This window comes from Loxodonta africana, chromosome 11, assembly GCF_030014295.1.
Source record: "Loxodonta africana isolate mLoxAfr1 chromosome 11, mLoxAfr1.hap2, whole genome shotgun sequence".
NCBI lineage: Eukaryota > Metazoa > Chordata > Mammalia > Proboscidea > Elephantidae > Loxodonta > Loxodonta africana.
This window is the reverse complement of record NC_087352.1, coordinates 73,376,488-73,397,084: the sequence shown is the minus strand read 5'-3', so window position 1 is coordinate 73,397,084 and position 20,597 is coordinate 73,376,488. Positions and strand designations below refer to the sequence as shown.

The 20,597-nt window shown below is 39.7% G+C and overlaps 1 protein-coding gene across 7 annotated transcripts in view; it reads left to right on the top strand.

Moving 5' to 3' along the window:
* The window catches only part of DTNA (dystrobrevin alpha), a 450,980-nt gene that overhangs the window by 391,398 nt on the left and 38,985 nt on the right, over positions 1-20,597 (top strand). For 6 of the 7 annotated variants that reach the window (XM_064294617.1, XM_010586773.3, XM_010586776.3 and 3 more), the window contains 3 exons: positions 10,039-10,126; positions 15,401-15,498; positions 18,903-19,016. In XM_064294617.1, coding sequence (XP_064150687.1) covers positions 10,039-10,126; positions 15,401-15,498; positions 18,903-19,016 — 300 coding nt within the window. The remainder of the gene's footprint in view (positions 1-10,038; positions 10,127-15,400; positions 15,499-18,902; positions 19,017-20,597) is intronic. The other variant, XM_064294619.1, reaches the window with a different exon arrangement.

The window sequence follows — 20,597 nt, the reverse complement described above, 5'->3', positions numbered from 1 at the left end:
CTGTTATGTCTTGATATCACCTTGACTTCCTCTCCATATGGTCTTCCTGTCCATTTATTCCCCCTTTTTATTTTTCAGTTGTTGTCATTTTATAGATTGACATTCCTGGTTCCCTGTTTTCAGTATTGTAGCTTTATTTTGTTTCTGAAAATTCTTTATCTGGGATGGTGTCTGGGTGATGCTGTTATGTGTCTTAATCACAGATTGTTGTCTGATATTGTTGGTTCTCTGTTGGGAGGACTTCCTTTAGTATTTTTTGTAAGGTTGGTCCGGTTTTTACAAATTCCCTTAATTTCTGTTTATCTGGGAATGTCCTATTTTTGCCATTGTATTTGAGAGACAATTTTGCTGGATTTATACTTCCTGGTTGGCATTTTTTTTTTTTTTCTTTCAGCCTGTATATATGTCATCCCATTGCCTTCTTGCCATGATGGTTTCTGCCAAGAAATCAGAGCTTAGTCTTACTGGTTCCCCATTGTAGGTGACAGTTCATTTTTCCCAAGCTGCTCTCAGAATTCTTTCCTTGCCTTTGGTTTTGGAAAGTTTAATTATGATATGTCTTGGTGACTTTCCTTTGGCATCTATCTTGTATGGGATTCGTTGAATTTCTTGAATAAATATCATCTCACCTTTCACAATATTAGGGACACTTTCTACCAGTAAATCTTTGAAAATCTTCTCTGTGCTCTTTTGTTTTGTTTTGTTTTTTGTCTCCTCCTGTTCTAGAATTTAGTCACATGTAATTATTCCTTTTAATAGTGACCCACATAACTCTTAGGCTTTCTTCATTTTTCTTCATTCTTTTTTCTGACTGTTTCTCAAACAAATTATGTCAAGGAATTTGTCCTCTATTTCCCTGATTTGGTCTTCCATTGATTTAGTTCTGCTCCTGTGTTCTTCCATTGAGTTATCTATTTCTGAAGTTTTATAGTTATTCTTCTGGATCACTAGTTGCTGTTTTAGTTGTCATTTTGTTCTTGTATTGTTTTCTTGAATTCTTCTAGTGTTTTGTCTGTGTTTTCCTTGATCTCTTTCTTGATCTCTAGGAGGATCCTATATATAAGTCTTTTGAGTTCCTTTACCATTTTTTCCTCAGGGAGGTTTTCTGGCCCTTTATTTTGGTCACTTGCTTGAGGCATCTTGTCCTGCTTCTTTATGTGATTTGATATTGTCTGTGTGTTGTGTGTTGTCTCTGAGGCATTAAGGTGTTATTATGTTACTTATTGATTGTATGTTTGTTTGCTGTTCCTTGACTTTTTGTTTTGTATTTTTTTGATATATCCAGGTGGGTAGGGTGGACATGCTACACTGGTCACTAGTTTGACAGCACTGGAGCACTCACCACCTGGCTCTGGGTGGGTGGGGCAATGGCTGGCAGTGTGGGTGTAGGTCTCTGTTTGCTGGTCATGTGGGACATCTGAGGATGGGCTGGACAGGCATTGGCTGCCATCTCTCATCAGTTTAGCAATGCAAGAGTGGGCAATGGCACTTGCTTAGTGGGTGGGGCAGTGGGTGTAATAAGTGTGGCAGGGGCATGGGAGCGTTCTCTCCTCTGCTTGTCTCGGGTGGGCAGGGATGCCAAAGCAGCCCTGTGCCTCTTGGAGAGCTGGGTCGGTGGGCGGGGGGTTGGGGTCAGGCACACGGGATCACCAGAGCAGTCCCACACCACTCAGAGGGGCAGGGCAGTGGGTGGGTGTCAGGGTCAGGAGGGCTAGGTTGCCAGAGCAGCCTCGTGCTACTCGGGGGGAGGGGTGGTGTGACCAGTCTTCCAGGAACACCACAGCTGCCGCCGCCACTTAGCGGGTGGCGAAGGGGGGGATGACAGACAGAGCTGGGTGGGAGGGAGGAAGAGGGATTTGGACTGTGTCCCTGGCAGTCAGAGTCTGCAGGAATTTGGGGGTTCATGGCTCTAGTCACCAGGTGGATGGAGGGAGGGGGAGCACACTCCTCAGGTCACTGGTGAGAGTATCTGGGTGCTTCCTGTTGGCTGCAGTCAGCTATCAGGACCTGGCCCCAAACAAATGTGAGGAGTTGGGGGGACTGCCCATGGTCTGATTGGGTGAAGAACCTCCTGCTAACACTATGCAGATCTACCACTCTGTGTGCACTACCCACCCCAATGGCCAGGGACCACCACTGGCGAGCAGCCCCATCTCTGGGTTCCAGCTCCCTCCATAGTCTGTGGACACCAAGATCCCTTGAGCTCTCACCCTCCCTCCTGCACCCTTCCTCCCTGAGTCTATCATGTCCTGCTCACTTGATTTCACTCTGGGTATGTCAGTGCAATTTCTCTGTCTCCTGTTGGGAATTCCGTGAAAGTGCCTTTCTCCTCTCCTCACCCAGGATCGCTGTCAGCTTTGTCTCAAGGTAGCCATGCTGTGCTGGGTCAGTTGACAGGGCCCCTCTACTCCGTATCTCTCCTTTTTCGCCATTTTCGATCAGTTTCTACTTCCAGTCAGTGTTCAATCTAATTCTTTATCCTCTCATTTGATGTTCCGGGTTCCGGGTTCCAGGATTGTCATCTGTTTCTGTTTCACTTGGTTTCTCAGATCTTTGCTGTAAAGGAATGGCAAGGTGTGTCTGACTAAGCAGCCATCTTGGCTCCTCCTCAAAGGCTATAATATTTATGGAAGCAGACTGCCACATCTTTCTCTTGCAGAGTGGTTGGTGAGTTCAAACCAACCTTTTGGTTAGCAGTTGAGCACTTAACCACTGCACCACCAGGGCATCTTACATATTGTGGAGTAGCACTTAAATGGAACATTTAGTGTAGGAATATAAAGTAAATGAAGAAGTAAAGTGTTAAGCTTTACATAGTTAAAGGTGGTAAACATGAATAAAAACCAAAACCAATCAAACTCATTGCTGTCAAGCCGATTCCAATTCATAGTGACCCCATAGGACAGCACAGAATCACCATGTGGGGTTTCCAAGGCTGTAATCTTTACAGAAACAAACTGCCACATCTTTCTCCCATGGAGTGGCTGGTGTGTTAAAACTTCTGGCCTTTTGGTTTGCAGCTGAGCGCTTAACCACTGTGCCACGAGGGTCCTTTGCGTAAAGACAAGCACCACCAGTTCAGTGATGTGGAAAAAACAAGTAATGGGGGGGGTATTAAAAGCGATATTGAATGAGTATTTTAAAATTCTTCTACTTCAACACTGAACCCACTGAGTTGTATACATTAAACATTTTTTAATGTAGAAGCTGATATTCAATTGACCCTTTTCAGTAAATATTATTGATTTTGGAAATGTAAATACATTGCAACTTATTGAAAGAAAAAACAATTGTTACCTACCCTTACTGACAGTGTCTCTCTTCTGGGTTTTTGTTTCCTCATTAACAATAACTTCTTTTCTTCAGTAAAAATTTTAGGAACTCAGTTATAGAACTAGACTTCTGTTAGAGTTATTTCCTTAAAATTCTAGAAATATAAATCCAGAGAATGTCATATCACCAATGCACATATCTACATTGGCTATATTATGCACATGGACACTTTGGTGCATAATCAGGTAATAGAATTTAGGGTAATTTATTTTAAGATAAATTCATTTTCCTGTGATAGGCTCTAATAAATTTTTTTTTTTTTTAAATGAGTGACATGACCAATCCAACAAGGCTATAGATATAAATTAGCAAGCACAGTACTGGGCATGTGGGAATAGCTCAATGTTACTTCTCCATTTAATTTTAAATAGCATTGAAGACATATAATAAGTTAAATTTTTAAATTCCATTTTGTAAAACCTATTTTATCTATTATAATTGCTCATGGCTGTTCATGGAGATTGTTGAATGGATAAACTTCAGAGTACACTTTCTCCAAATGTGCTTAAAATGAAGAATTCACAATAGAACCTGATCTCATATGTTGCATGATAATTGTACAAAGTGGACATTTTGATTAGAAATTCATGGTACCATGCAGCTTTTCATACAGAAGCAAGGAGAAAGAAGACAAGGTTGTCACTGTTAGCTAGCTCCTTTCTTAGTCTAACAAGTCAGAGGTACAAAGACTACTCATTACTTTTGTAAAATACTTCATTCAGCTAAATGGTCTTTCTTCTTTTTAGCATAACCAAGAATACTGGCTGATAACCAATCACCCACGTTTTCTTGACCAAAGAGCTAATTTATACATAAAGAGGTCATGGTGTAAAAGTGGTTACACTGAAACAGTGTCACCTGCTTGTACAGGAAGTTTTCTGGCCCTTTAGCTATATTAATAAAAAGAATAGCTATTCCCATAGAGTCTGACCATACATCCTGGAACTGCCCTAAGCACTTTATATAGTAATCCTCACAACAAGCTATGAGGTAGGTACCATTGTATCCATTAAGTGACTTATCCAAAGTCACACAGCTGGTAAGTGAGAGGGCTGAGATTTGATTCCAGAAATGATCCAGTCCAACCTCCCACCCACTCTTCTAATACCCTGCCAGTTTTTGTCCCTCCTAAGAGTAAACATTTCTTTTAAGCTGGAGCTTACCTCTTTCCGAAGCCCTCTGCTTTCCTAATCTTTAAAAAACAACAACAAAAATGTGAACCTAAAGAAAAGGGTAGAGAAGGTCTGATGTTGAACACTTGAATGGTATAATGATAGTTCCTCGAATTTTAGCACCTATGCAAAGCAGATCAGGAATCTGTACCCAACAACAGAGTGCATCTTGATTTTCACTCTGCCAAATGTGACGAATTCACAGTTCAGTTTTAGATGGTATGGCTAGTGTTAAAGTCCAGTATTTCATTTACATCTTTCTGATGTCCTCAAAGTGTTATGGATGCATGCAGAGTCAAGAAGGAGATATAAGAGGTGGGCCAAAGACCATGCAAACCTGAATGCCAACCTTTATTCATTCTTTTGTCCATCTAATTCTTACTTAATCACTGTTGTGTTCCAAGTACTGTGCTAAACACTAAATATCTATGGTGAAAAGATTATGTAAACAATCTGCCCTCAAAGAACTTACAGATTAGTTAAGCAGAAAAACAAATGTAACCCCAAAAAAAAGAAAAAAAACCTAATCCAGTGCTGCCAAGTCAATTCCGACTCATAGCGACCTTATAGGACAGAGTAGAACTGCCCCATAGAGTTTCCAAGGAGCATCTGGCAGATTCGAACTGCTGACCCTTTGGTTAGCAGCTGTAGCACTTAACCACTACACCACCAGGGTTTAAACAAGTGTAAAGGCAATTAAAATGCAAAGGGATAACTGCTACAATAAAGGCAGTGCAAAGCGCTATGGCATATATAAGGGGCAATGAACCCGAACTTGGAGATTGGGAGTGAGGGTAGGAAGTGGCAACTAAAGCTGACACCAGGATGAAGAGGACTTAGCCAAGTGGAAGTGGTGGCAACTATAATATCAGGGGGGTAAAGGATGAAGCTATATCATGCAGGACCTTATAAGGCTTATTTAGGAGTTTGAGAAATGAAAACTTACTGAACAATTTTATGCATAGGAACACTAAAGCCAACTTCATGTTTAAAAGATCACTGAGTACAGGAGAGAAAATGAATTGGAGGGGAGAATACGTGTAAAGGCAAGGCAGTTTGTTGGGTGCACATTGCACTAATTCAGAAGAAGATGACAGTGGCCTGGAGCACATTAGTGACAGTTGGAATAGAGAGAGATGGAGGAATTTGAGAGTTTGTACAAGGTAGAATTCATGACCTTGGGGCCATTGTAACATAGAAGGTTGTTAAAGTCAAGGTCTCGATACAGGAGTGTGAAGGCATCCTGATAAAGAGTCCATTACTGTAGAAAACAAATGTTATTTTCCATGAAGATTGCCATTTCTTGATTTCCTATGTTTTCATTTCAAACTACTCATTAAAGCACCAACATATTAGACTTTGAAAGTTAGTTCATTTCCTTTCATATTCTTTAGTCCCATAATCCCACTTCTCAGGCCCTAGTATCACTCCATGTCTTTCCACCCACTCCTTTTTTCTCTTCCACTCACTGACTCCTAAATGCTTGAACAGTATTCTGTTCCCATAGTGTTTTGCTCTCAACTAACTGCAAAAGATAGGAAATAACCTGAGAGACTCATCCTCCGCTTAAGTGTTAACTACTATGCCTTCTCAGTAGTATTCCTCCTATTATCTATTTACAATAATAGAAGAGTAGTACATGAGCTTCAAAAAATTTACTCTCTAGTAATAGACTTGCTATCACCATTCACAAAAATGTAAAAAACATGGGAAAACATAGGAGTGTTTCCGGTGCCCTTTGGATTACACTATTATTTGGTTGACTGTCCCATCCTTGAAATCAGAACAGGACTGCAGAGAAACCAGACAAATAGGAACAAACCCCAGGTTCCCAGAAGAAATCTTTGCTAAATCACAACTTAGTAAGCCCTTGCTTAGACGGGACCACTTGAATTTCCTAGAATTCCGTTTCAAAATCACTAGCAATAGACACTGGCCATGCATTTAAGGCAGAAAGTGGAGACCTTTCAAAATAATGGATTCCCCCACTCTGAAATTCAGTCTATACTCTGAAATTCAGTCTATGCAGTACCCACTTTTAAATTCATCATATCTTTGTAGCAAGGTTATTGATTATAAAGTCTTGAAATGAATAGCCAGGAATGGAGGAAGTGTTGAAATCAGTATTTATTTTAATGATTTAGGGATTATTGGCTATTCATTTTCAGCTATTTGTAATTGAAGTCTTGAAATAATAGAATTTATGAGAAATGCTTCATTCACCCTTGTATAATCCAAAATGGCACACATGGACTCATAAATCATTTGTGTGCACGTAGGGGCAATATATCACTCCACCCCTGTTCACTCAGTGCTGGGGGGAGGAAAGGCATGGAAGCATGAGTTATAGCCTACTAGACACCATCCCATAACTTCATGTCTTACATTTCCAGGAGGCTTTTTTTATATAACCTTCATATTATTTATACTTGCTGGTCATTCATGATAAAAGACACTTTTATCGTGAGTTTTTGTATCGAATTTCTTTTTAATTATCATTATTAAAACACTCACAAGTCATTTGACAAAGTCACTTTCAGGCAGTCAAACAGATCATTGTCCTGAGCCTGGAGCTATGAGCCCCACTGTCTGCACAACTGTGCTGAATTAGGTTTACAGTCTAATACACCAGCAAGAAATTACAGCCATGCTAAAAATCAAATTAAATTGTCTCTTAGTGCATAACCAAGCCAAAACCAAACCTGTTACCGTCAAGTCAATTCTGACTCGTAGCAGCATTTGATGTTTAAAGCAAAGACAGTGTAACTTTTTCTTTCTTGTTGAAACCATAATAAGGAATTCAGTTATTATTTTAAACCACTTAAAAATGCAGGCATTGTTTTGTATAGGATAAACCTTCTGCTTTGAAGCATCGACTTTCCAGAACTAATTCTGTCTTTTGCTATTACAATTATTTTCTTACTCCAGGTCTAAATTTGTATGCCGATTGAAACCTCAGTCCCCTGAGATTGATACTACATATACGGGAATCCTGCATTCTAGAATTTTCTCTCTTAAGAGAGTATTTGTAAAATATCATACATGCTATATTGATATCAGTTGAATACTCTTGAAAAATGATCACTTTTAATTTATTTACATTTAGAGTTCCTTTCTTAAATCTTCGAGCCCTGGTGGTCCAGTTGTTAAAGCACTTGGCTGCTAAGCAAAAGGTCAGCAGTTCGAACCCATGGGAGAAAGATGTGGCAGTCTGTTTCTGTAAAAGATTTACAGCCTTGGAAACCCTTTGAGGCAACTCTGCTCTGTCCAATAGGATTGCTATATTTAACTTGATGGCAGTGAGTTTGGTTTTGTTTTTTTCTTAAGTCTGGGCTTTCCATTTTATTTTCAAGATCTTCTAGTGCTCTGTTCACACTGTTGTCCTTGGACCAGCAGTGTGAACATGTCATGGAAATTTTTAGAAATGCAGATTCTCAGACCACTCCCCCTCACTCCACCTGACCACCCCCACTACCAAATCACACACTGCATTTCTACAAGACTTCTAAGTGAAATGTACACACATTCAAGTTTGAGATGCTGTCTTCTAGATAGTTGTTGGATGGTAAACAACATTTTGAAGGACTCAAGAATCATTAGTAAATCTAAACAGGTTACTTAAAAGGCAAAATAATATTATATTGACTAACATGTTGAAGCGCTCGCTATGATTGAGGCATCATGCTAGCTAACTGCTTTTTATATGCGGTGTCTCATTTGGGCAAAAGGAAAGAGAAGAATCTTTCTGAAGATGGAGAAGTAACTGGATCAAAGGAGAAATTCAGGAATATTCTACATATTTATTGTAGCCTGGAAGAAATGGATAACTCTAGTGTGGAAGGATACAAGATAGGAACAGATGTAGTTTACATATGGGGTGTAGACTAGAGCAAAGGTAATGGAGATGGTAACGTTTTCTCAATGACAAAAAAAATGTTATAGTAATGGATTCAGCCAACCAGCGAAGAGCTAGTTGGATATGAGATAGCTGATGTACTGGAAACACGTAATGATTTTCCCTCATCTTTTCACTTTAGGACAAAGAATAAAAGACTATGTATGTTGCATATTTACTTTATATGTAAAAATACATATAAATAATGTAAATGTATGCTACTTTATATGGATTCAAGTCTTTGCAATGGAGAATTTTTATAATCTTAATATTGGCATAGGAATGTGTCATTTTAATGCATAATCATAAGTTATTTTTCTTTAAGGAGCACACTTAAGTATAAAGGATAGTGGAGAAGACTCTAAGTATGGGAATGAGAGGACCCAGTTTCTAATCTTGATTCTGTCCTGATACATAGCACAGTAATTGATAAACCAAATTATGATCAATTACTCTGTTAACAGGACTAGTGTTACTGATATAGCAAGTAGAATTATTTGTAAGTAGCAACCAAACTTGTTCTTGAGTGAAAACCTTTAGAAAATGAAGTTCTCTGAAATACTGGAGGGGTAATAATGCTTCCATTTACTTTAAATTTTAGACTCAAACCACCCTTGTTCTAGTATGATTAATTTTTATAAATCTGTAGGAGACACTAAACAGTTCATTCCCACTAATGTCACTAGGAGCCACTACTATAATTCCATTCCTGTGGAAGTAAATATAATTACCTGGGTTACCTGGGTAGTTATATTATAGGTGAGAATAGTATTAGTTATATATTGCTGTGTAACAAATTACCCCAAAACTTAGCAGCTTAAAATAACAAACATACATTATCTCACAGCTCCCCTGGGCCAGGAATCCAGGCATGGCTTATCTAGGTGCCTCTGACTCAGGGGCTTTCATGAGGTTGCTATCCAGCTGTCAGCTGGGGTGGCAATCTCATCTGAAGGCTCTAGGGAGATCCTTTCCATGGTCATTGCCTGGGTTCAATACCTTGTCACATGAGCCTTTCCACAAGGCTGCCTTATAACATGGCAATTGACTTCCCCTAGGGCAAGTGATCCAAGAATGCAAGAGAGAGAATATGCCCACGATGGAAAACACGGGCTTTTTATAACCTAATCTTGGAAGTTGCATCCCATCATGTCTGCCATATTCTACTTATTAGAAGCAAGCCAGTTAAGTCCAGTCCACACTCAAGAAGAAGTGATTACACAAGTGTGTGTGAATAGAATCCCTAAAGGCTTACTGTAGTTGTTTTTAATATTTGTTTCCTTCTTGGTCCTCCAAATTTTCTAGCATGTCTATTTTGGATACAGAGAAATAAAAATGTTAAAGGCAAACAAATTAAAGAGAAATCATTCTTTTATCAGAAATGTTGATCAGAAAAGTCACACCTGTTTGGAGTTTTCTTTGTAAAACAATTGAATTGATTGAAGACAGGATTTATGAATGACGACGTATTAGATCCTGTCATGAATCCAAGTCTGGGATCACTAACCTAATAGGGTTCTGAATAGCTTTCAAATTTTTGCTTTGAAAAATTGTAATGGCAAAAACTCCTGAAGGTAAGGTGAATATACCCGTCTTTCTCAGTGCCTAACAGCCTTCCTCTTGCTCTATTCTCCATAGTATGCTTGATAGTTCAAACCGGCTTGATGAAGAACACAGGCTGATCGCCAGGTATGCAGCAAGACTGGCAGCAGAGTCCTCCTCGTCTGTAAGTAGTTCGAATGAGAGCATCCATCTGTTGGCATCTCATATGTCAAGTTCATTATTATCCTTATTGTTGATTCTAATTACCTGGACAATTTGTGCTAATTTATTGTTTGTGTGTTTGTTGCTTTATTTGTGGTATCTTAGTCATGAGTTCCCAGGCTAAAAATGGCAGACTTGAAGAACAATGCTCTCTAAGGTCATGTGGCTCTATGATCAACCTGGAGTCCCCGTATACCCCTTAACTCAGTCCCAATCCCCACGTGAGGACCTGAGAAACGGGGTGAGGACTAGTTACAGTTCCCTTCATGAGTCTAAAGCAGATATATTTAGGGAATACACTAGGTTTGAAGCAGAAGAGTTTTAAGTTAACATTTAAAATATTCTGTTAACAACAACATAGATGATACCTCTCTCCATTTGCTGCTTTCACAATCAACCTGACATCTTTATTCAGAATTCACCTGTGCTGAACTGAGGGTGAGCTGTGATGGGTGTATCACAAAGGACAATGGGTGGCAGGAGAATAAGTGGGAAGCTGTCGTCGTCCCCTCTCACATCGGATGTTGCAGTTAATCAGAGCCCTTCATACAGAGCATTTAGCTAATGATCCCAGATGGGAGCTGTATAATGACCCATTGCATTAGCTCCAGTACTTGCTCTCTGTTCAAATTAGTGACTGTGACACTGTTAGAAGCTACCATGAGCAAGAGAAGAAGGAGTCTCGGATAGGCTAAAAGTGCACTTCATGGCCCCAAAATCTGACACAGTGAAACAGAGATGTAATTGGAGTGTATGAAACCTTAAATGCTGTAAGTAAAGAACAAAAGCAGTATAAAAAAAGTAAGTTAAAGTCAGCTGGGAGAACCAGATTTTAGGAGAAGTAATCACCGTCAGGGATCACTTGAAAGGAAAGACAAGGTTTCTGCAAAACCTCTTTTCCAAGCTTCCCTGTTTTTACCCGTGCATGTGCTCTGTAGGCAGACAGTGTGATGTAGTGAGACATGAGATGAGCAGTGTGAATTTGTGAGTTTGAGTCACAGCTCTCCATGATCTCATGCAGAGTACTACTGTTTTGAGTTCAGTATCCTCATCTGCAAGTAGAAATAACTATTATACTCGCCAGTCTGTCTGCTATGAGGGTCAAATGAGATAATAAAATGTATGAAAGTGCTGCATAAAACAGAGGTCCGAAAATGGCAGCCTACAGATCAAAATTGTCCCACAAAAAAATTTTGTTTGGCCTCCGCAGTATTTATTTTGTATTAACTATCACCATTTACAAATCAGGTGATCTCCTTAAAACTCTGCATTTTCAGCTTACTTGAAAGACTAACAAGACCAGGTCCTCACTCCACATGGCACCACACAGCAGTTTGAACAGGTCAACCATTCACCTCTTTGCCACCACAGTCACCTCTTTGCCACCACAGTCACCTCTTTGCCACAGCTGGCTCCTGACAATCATTTAGATTACCTCCCTGGCCCCTTTTGACATTTCAATTAGTGATCCCTGGTGTGGATGCTAAGTCTCTATGTTCGTGTCATTATTTATATATGCATTAACTTCTCCAGTCTCGACTTCCATTTTTTTCTTAAGAACATTAATTACTTGGGTTTCGTGACTACTTACATCATATATAACCTCTGTGGATACATCATTGGGAAGATACCATCTGCACATTAATTTGAGTTCCTCTGTAATTCTCTTTATAATCACATATTAAGAATTGTATTATGAACTTAATAAATCATAATTAATAAAATATTATCAAATTGGAAAAGAGATGGAGAGGTCATTTACTGTGGAAATCTCTGCATCCTTCCTTACTGTGTTTTTCTACTCAGTCATTGCATTTCCTATAACATCCCATCTTCCTACGCTTAACACTCCATACCCTATAGTCCAGTTATTCCCAAATATACCATGTGGAAACCTGGAGTCCACCCACCCACTGCATCACCATTCTCACTCACTCTCCCCCACCAGCAGCCATCAAATCTATTCCGACTTAATAAGTCAGTTTAAATGTCATCTCCCCTTTCTTTCCTCATTGATTATCTTAATAATTTAACCATGTTTCCTCTGTACACCTATTGAATCATATACAGTAAAACCTACAAAAGCCATAGGCTGTGCATGGCAGAACCCTATCAAAGAAGGAAAAATCAAACATTTTCTACTAAAATGAGCAACAGAAAAAAGTAGTAAGGCTGCACGCTGTCAAAGGTGGAAAACTTGTGAGACCCAGAGAAACAAGGCAGTCCTGTTGAGTTCTGGCTCTCACACATTTCATTGTACGTACTTTACCTACAGCAGTTACTATGCCAATTATATTTGCCTGTAAAATCTTTGAGGACAAGGAACATATCTTTTTATGTGACACTTGCCACAGTACCTGTTACATAACAGGTGCTGAATAAAAAAATGGATTGAATGGAAGACTGAATGAATCAATAAATTTGAAGGAGCCTGAAAGGTAAGAAAGTTTTGCCTAAATGAAAACATTACAATGTCTTCAAGTTTAAGACTTAAGTCTGAAACATTGTGTACAAGGTAATAAAATAACCAATGAATTCAATGAAAGTTTTCATTGATCAAATTGGTTAATAGGATATAGTCAGAAAACCAGATCTGGTCTTTGAAAGAATATAGAAATCTGCATAGCTCATAATTACGAAAATGTCGTAAGCCTTTAGTAGCCATATAAGGATATGATCTTGGATTTCTGGAAGGTCAAAAACTGAGACATGGCTGCATAAAAATTAGTGACCTCTGGGTCACTATGACTTTGCCAAGAAATGGGAGATAGGAAGGGAGGTAGGAAATCCACCCAGTACATTTCATGTGTGGTGACCTTGTCTTCTATGAGTAACACTGAAAATCTGTCTCGCTCTCTCTTTCGCTTTGCTGTCTTTATTTTTCTCCTTTTCATCCATTAAAGAGGTTAACCGTAATTACACGTGTAAAGTATGCTATCTGACATATAGTAAGCATTGATAAATGATACTTCTCTTTTCCTCCTTTTTCGTTCTGCCACCATTTCTACCTCTTGCCTATGTTAATCTGCCTATATTTCTTTTATCTCCTCCAAATTCAAATCCCTCGTTGTTTCCCTTCCCTCTTGCTTTTTCTCCCAATAAGGCCTATTATGTGGTACTAACCTACTATCTATTATGTGTTGTTTTTATTGACCACTTTTAAATCCTTAGCCCTAATTTTTAAAAACAAGTAAGTTAGATGCTATATATTTTTACACTTCAAAGAAATACATTATTTCTTATGTTTATGGCTTGGTGTTGATTTTCCCTCTATGTTGACAACTATCTATTGATTAAAAAAGAAATGAAATAGACTTCTTAACCCTTGATGGGTCAGCAAACTACTTTGGGCCAAATCCAGCTCAGTTTTATATGATCCATGAGCTAAAAATGTTTTTTACATTTTTTAATGATTGAAAAAAAAATCAAAAGAGAAATAATATTTTGTGACATGTGAAAATTACATGAGATTTAAATTTCAGTGTCCATAAATAAAGTTTTATTGAAACATATCCATTGTCATTTATTTCCAAATTGTCTACACATGCCTTTGTGCTACAGCAGCCAAGCTGAATGGTTGTTACAGAGACCATATGGCCTGCAAGCCTGAGAACTATCTGGCCCCTCCGCTGCTTCCTTTTTTTTTTTTCACTTCTCAGCTATAATTCTGTTATGCCAGAAACCATAGTTTTGAGATATTCTGTTATGACATTGGAGAGCCAGCCCAATAACTGATTTCTCTGGATAATTTCTGATCAGTTAATATAAAGAGCAAAGCAAGGATTCAAATCCACAACTGGAATGGGCAAGTTTCTCCTTCTTATGAATACATAAAATGTATGCATGAAAGAAGGTGCCCTGCTGGCCCAGTAGTTAAGCACTCAGCTGCTAACTGAAAGACTGGAGGTTGATTTAAACCCATCAGCAACTGCACAGGAGACAAGACCTGGTGATCTGCTCCCTTAAAGATTACAGCCTGGAAAACCCTGTGGGACAGTTCTACTCTGTCACATGAGGTTACTATGAGTCAAAATCAACTCAATAGCACTTAACAACAACAACATGCACAAAAGAGAAAATGATGTAATGAAATCAGAAGAAAAATGTGGGTCACGGGTCAAAGCTTCCATATCTCCATGTCAGACATAGATACAGTCATTCAAGATATAAAACATAGGAGCTCAAAGTTCTTCATTAGCAACATAAATCATTTCTTAATTAAAAGGATTGCCATTTAAAGATCACAGAAAGCTCCATGAAAACTAGATCTTTGCAAAGCCTAACCTTTCCTATAATTAGGTTTCAGAACATGAAAGAGCAGGCTATGTTTCACCATGTCTTTTGACTTAGACAAAAGGTGCCATATTTAATATCTTGGCTTTCATTAGTAGAAAAGTTGTGATTTTTTTTTTCATTTGTTTTAAAAACAATGAAAATTACCTTGGAGGAATGTCCATAATATAATATAAAAATGAAGAAGGCAGGGCACAGAGAAGTTTGCAGAATCTGACCACAATTTTGTAAAACAGGGACACATAAACTCTTGACTAAATACACATACGCTTATATAGAAATATACAGTCGTAACGTGATATATATGATTAAAGGAGAATGAAGATCACTCTGACCACATATAAACCAGTTAAAGCTGGGTGCCTGACTGAGAATGATGGGGCGGGGTGGTATGAAGGCAGCAAATACATATATCAATCCATCAATGTAAAATTACATATATGAATAAAGAAATGCACAAAGGTATGTTGACCAAAAAAAGAAGAAAATAAAATCTTAGGAACTATGACTTAAAAACCTATGCCATTTTTAATTACACATTACATTAGCTGAACAGTAATTCTAGAGAAAGAGTTATGTCAACAGAAAAGCATTTTTTCAAAGCTGGCTGTAGGGAACAGAATAATTATATCAGACCAGTATACCGGGAATTAAGTAGCTTCCCAAAGACTTCAAGTTGGAACGTTGAAAAACAGTTTTTCCGGCTTTTCCTATGTTTAGTGTGTTTGCCTGCCAAGGACCTGTTCTGCTCTCTACTGTATATATGTGCTCCAGATCTGTAGAAAAGGTCATCCTTACCAGGGGAATGGCAATTGGATTTTATGTTGTTTGGCAAGAAATGGTTTTCTTTTCCTTGTCTGCATGTCTTATGATTCCTGTCTTCTCAAACACATGTGGGTTTGCATTCCCCAGTATTAAATAGTGTAAACCACGTATTTTACAGCAGCCAAGTCAGCAGAGAAATGCTCCTGACATCTCCTTCACCATTGATGCAAATAAGCAACAAAGGCAGCTGATTGCAGAACTAGAAAACAAGAACAGGTAAGACTTTTTAGACAAGTTAGCTTTTTAAACTCAAGTGTGCATTCATTAAGAATCCCTGGATGGCACAAACAGTTAACACACTCGACTGCTAACCAGAAAGTTGAAGGTTCAAGTCTACCCAGAGGCTCCTTGGAAGAAAGGCCTGGGGATCTACTGAAAAAGCAGCCACTGAAAACCCTACAGAGCACAGTTCTGCTCTAACACACATGGGGTCTCCATGAGTCAGAATTATCTTGACAGCAACTGTTAACTGGCGCATTCATTCATTACGTAAAGACATGCATTAAAACATCCAAGAAATAATAATCTTCACACAATGCAGATTTCACTAACAGCCCTCTTCCCTTTCACTCTGTTGTTCTTTCCTTCTTTCTATCCATCTGTTCTGATATGAAGAACAAAGAGATTAGAGGTAGAAAAGAAGGAATAGAATGTCAAGGTCAAAGAGAGTCATTTTACAGTAACAGAAAAAGCAGGTCAAGCTTCACCTGAATTTCCATAAGTTTCAACCTCTCTCCTATGTCATTCATTGGAAGGAGAAGACTAAAAGTAAAAACTCACAAGCCCACAAGTGTTTTATCTTGGTTACAATGTTAACCCTAGTCCGCTTCCTCTCCAGGGAACTTTGTTCTCTCTTCCAATCCCCTGCTTCCACTGTAACATGGGGTAAGACCCTTGAGGAGAAATCAGGACCTCCTTTGAGGAAATACCCCAGGAATATCTGCCTCTGTGCGGGTCTATTTCTGATTGCAGGAGAAGCAGGAAGGGTCATGAATATCTTGGCTGTGCCATGGTACCACTCTTACTGCTTTTCCTGGAGGTTTTGGGATTATACTCTCCGATTGCTTGTTTTTAGGACCAGAGAAAGAAAAAAGAGAGCTTCATCCTGTTCCTGAGTTCTTCCGTGGCTCCCAGGGTTCCCCACCCTGTCCCCGATGAGCACCTAATCTGTACTAAACTCATCTGTCCAAGCTGGCAGCCTCATGCTCTCCAAGGACCCCACAGCCAGGCCCCAGGAGCTTCTTCAGCTCACACTCCTGCCCCACGGAAACTCACCAGTAATCAGATCTCTGAGCTTATGGGAAGGACAGAGTTCCTCACGTCCACCTTAGGACTCAGTCTACCTAAGTAATTCATGGACATTTCAGCAATGACCTTCTGAAGATAATGCTTCCTTGTAGATTATTGGAGGAACTCCTAATATTTGGAGAAGCCAATCAGAGTTATTATCAGGAGTACCAAGACTCTTCAAATTACACTGTATAAGTCACAGCCTGCTTAGGCGAGACCTGTCAAAACAAAGACAAAAAGATTGAGGCAGTCTGATATATATGGGCTACAGAGCTAGCCAACCTGGGTCCAAATCATCTCTACCATCTACTTGTTATTGAATTTGGGCAAGTCGTTTAACTGGTCTGTGCTATGCTTTTCTCAGCCATGAACTAAAAATAATAATAGTACCTTACATGTAACAGAATTGTTGCAGGTGTTCAATAAGCTAAGATTAAATAAAACAACATAGTTTCTGGGTATAGACTCAGCACTCAATGCACGTTACATATCTTATAATTACTTTTTCTTACCAACTTCTTCTCTCTTTTCCTTCCTTGGGGTAAATAACTAATCTGTCATGATTCTGTTCTTAGAGCCAACAGGGAGAACTAGCAGGAGTCATGGAATATCAGGACGTTAGCCCTGTCCACTTGTTTCCAGGCTGTGCCCTCTGGGACCCTGGAGGCTCTGCAGCGGTGCTTCAGGGTGCACTGAAGAAGGGGGAGGAGAGCTAGAAGCACAGGAATCCACCCTTTCTTTAACCAGAGAAGCTCCCTCTTAACTGTGAGACATATTGGGTTCCCATGGAAGATTTCTGTTAAAGAAAGGTTTCCACCATGGAAAACCAAGGAGTATAAAACAAAGAGCTGAAAGCCACTGAATCATAATTCAGCCTTCTCACTACACCCATGAGAGGTCTAGTAGTGACTTGTTATAATTAGCCTCCTGAGTCTGTCGTGTGTTTATGAAGCAGGCTGTTGTAAATCAACCTTTCAAATGGATAGCCAGTCCCCCTTGCTCACCCAGTCCACCTTTCATTCATGGTGCTTTGTTCTGTCTTATTGGCTCTTGTGGTTTTTTGTGGGGGTGGGAGACTGACACCCCCACACACACCAAGAATAAGTGACTTGTAACCTTCCTTAATGGCTCCTGGCTCTATTAGGGATAATTTGCCTTGTCCAGGTCACATCTCTTTTGTGGCCAGCCTAATGTTCACCTAAATGTAGGGCAGCCCAGGCCCCAACATCAATAACAGACTCACGTGTCTCACCCCTGAGAGGGGTCACACTGATAGCACTCTTGTCACAGACTCAATTACAGTAACTCCTTTTAAAAGCACTTTGCTTCTAAGGCTACCCTTGTTGAGATCCATAGCTAAGGCTGAAAATATTAAGCTAAAAGAGGAAGGTTTTGCCTAATTTGGGGATTCTCAGACAAATTCCGTGAGAGGAATTTCCTTCTTGGTGAGAGAATGGGGTTATTTAGTTTTGTGAAATGAGCATCATTTATCCTTATTTTCCCTCAAAGCACCTCTTCACTTGGTAGTAGTTGCGGGTACTTTATTGTGTCAGAGTGTGATCATAAAAAATAGGAAGGTACATTTTTGTCTCCTAAGCAGTGCACTCTTCTAAGTTGTACACAGTACCACAGCATTACATTACTTACTATAGGAAAAAAAAAAGACAACAAACCAAACCTGCTGACACTGAGTTGATTCCGACTCATAGCAACCCTATAGGATGGAGTAGAACTGCCCCATAGAGTTTCCGAGGAGCAGCTGGTGGATTCAAACTGCTGGCCTTTTGGTTAGCAGCCGTTAACACTTAACCACTACGCCACCAGGGTTTCCATAGAGACCACCAAAAAAAAAAAAAAAACTCAAAACCAGTTTCCACTGAGTTCCAACTCATGGCAACCCCATGTACTGCAGAGGAGAACAGTGCTCCAGAGGATTTTTATGGCAGTGACCTTTCGGAAGCAGATCTCCAGGCACCTGTGGGTAGATTAAAACCGCTAACCTCTCAAATAGTAGTAACCTAGTGCTTAACCATTTCCACCACCCAGGGACTCCTACTGTAGAGACTAGGTCCTGGAAATAATACTTGGCTTGATGGCTCCAACTATACACTGCAGAACCTTCGGGATTTGGATGTACTAGAGAGTACACCCGCAGTACCAAATAGCCACATTCATAAAAATAGAGAGCCAGTTGGTTAGTGAGGGTCGTTTCTGCCCCTACACATAAGATGGGCCCTTCATTCTTTGTTCTGGTAGCCCTGGTCTGCTCAGACGTCAGTATCTTGAAAGTTAACTGACCCTGGTTTCTTATCTTCCTCCTCTCTCCTAAGAGAAATCTTACAGGAGATCCAAAGGCTGCGGCTAGAGCACGAACAAGCTTCTCAGCCCAGTCCAGAGAAGGCACAACAGAACCCCACTCTGCTGGCCGAACTCCGGCTCCTCAGGTAAGAGAGGAGGCCCACGTAATCCCAGGGAATGTGTATGTTTGAGATGTTTAATGAGGCTAACAGTGTCTAGCCAGTAAATGGTCCTTAGGCACCATGAGCTGATGACGTTTGTTTGCTTTTATTGTTAATAGCACACACTTAATTGTGGTGAATTGGGAGAAGAGTGTTTACATTTTATTCTTTCATTTCACACAGAGCAAAGGAAACAGTGATTTCTAAATAATAAAATCTCTCACTGGAAAAAAATTGAACACAACTCTTTATTTACCTTGTCATCAGTGATACAAATGATCCACAAAACAAACACATAAAAAGCTAAATGACTTTTTATTGAAGTTATTAAAAAGCAAGCATTAAAAGCCATCACAGGTTTTTAAATTTTAAAATTTACCTGCAAACCCATAAAGAGGAATCTAATTTTTTTCCTAATTTTTATCCCTAATAATTCTGAATACAGATTTTTAAAAATAGGCCTGGTACCTTATTTTTCTGCAAAGGAATTAAAAAGGGCTAGTAGGAAGCTCTGGTGGTGCAGTGGTTTAGAGCTACGCCTGTTAACCGAAAGGTAGGCAGTTCAAATCCACCAGGCACTCCTTGGAAATCCTATGATGTAATTCTACTCTGTCCTATAGGGTCACTATTAGTCAGACAGCAACGGGTTTTGTTTGAATTTTTTTAGTATTGTCTAAGGAGCCCTGGTGGCACAACAGTTAAGCGCTCAGCTGCTAACTGAAAGGTCAGCAGTTCAAACCACCAGCCACTCTACAGGAAAAAAGACCTGGCAACCTGCTTCAATAAAGAGTTTAGCCAAGAAAACCCTGTGTTGTTGTTGTTGTTAGGTGCCATTAAGTTGGTTCCAACTCATAGCCACCGTATGTACGACAAAATAGTGTCCGGTCCTGCACCATCCTCACAATTGTTGTTATGCTTGAGCCCATTGTTGTAGCCACTGTGTCAATCCATCTCGTTGAGGGTGTTCCTCTTTTTTTGCTGACCCTCTGCTTTACCAAGCATGATATGCTTCTCCAGGGACTGGTCCCTCCTGATACCATGTCCAGAAAACCCTATAGGATAGTTCTTCTCTGTCCTATAGGGTTGGTATGAGTCAGAATCAACTTGATGACACACAGCAACAGTGTTTTCTAGCCTGTCATCATAAAAGGTTTGGGTTGGAAGGGACCTTAGAACATCATCTGGTTCAACTCCTGAATTTCAGTGTGCTTCTGAGTCAGAAGGCTGGGAACTAGCAAGGCAAGGCATAGGTGAAGATTATAGGTCTTCCTACTGCATGCATGCTGCAAAATGAGAGTCTTGTGTGGGCTCCATGTCAGATTGACTTAGTCCCATGCCTTAGATATGACAGACACTCAAGTGTATTTATCCAGTTAACAACTCACAAATGAACTCTAAGACATTCCCTCATAGAAGGCACTTTCATTTATCAAGTATTACATTCTTTGCATCCTGCAGTTTGGATGCCAAGTACATTCCAGGTGCATCTAACACTGAGTCATATTTTTTATAGTATGTACAGATGCCTCTTCCCAGAAACCCTTGTCAGAATGAGAGTGCCAATTT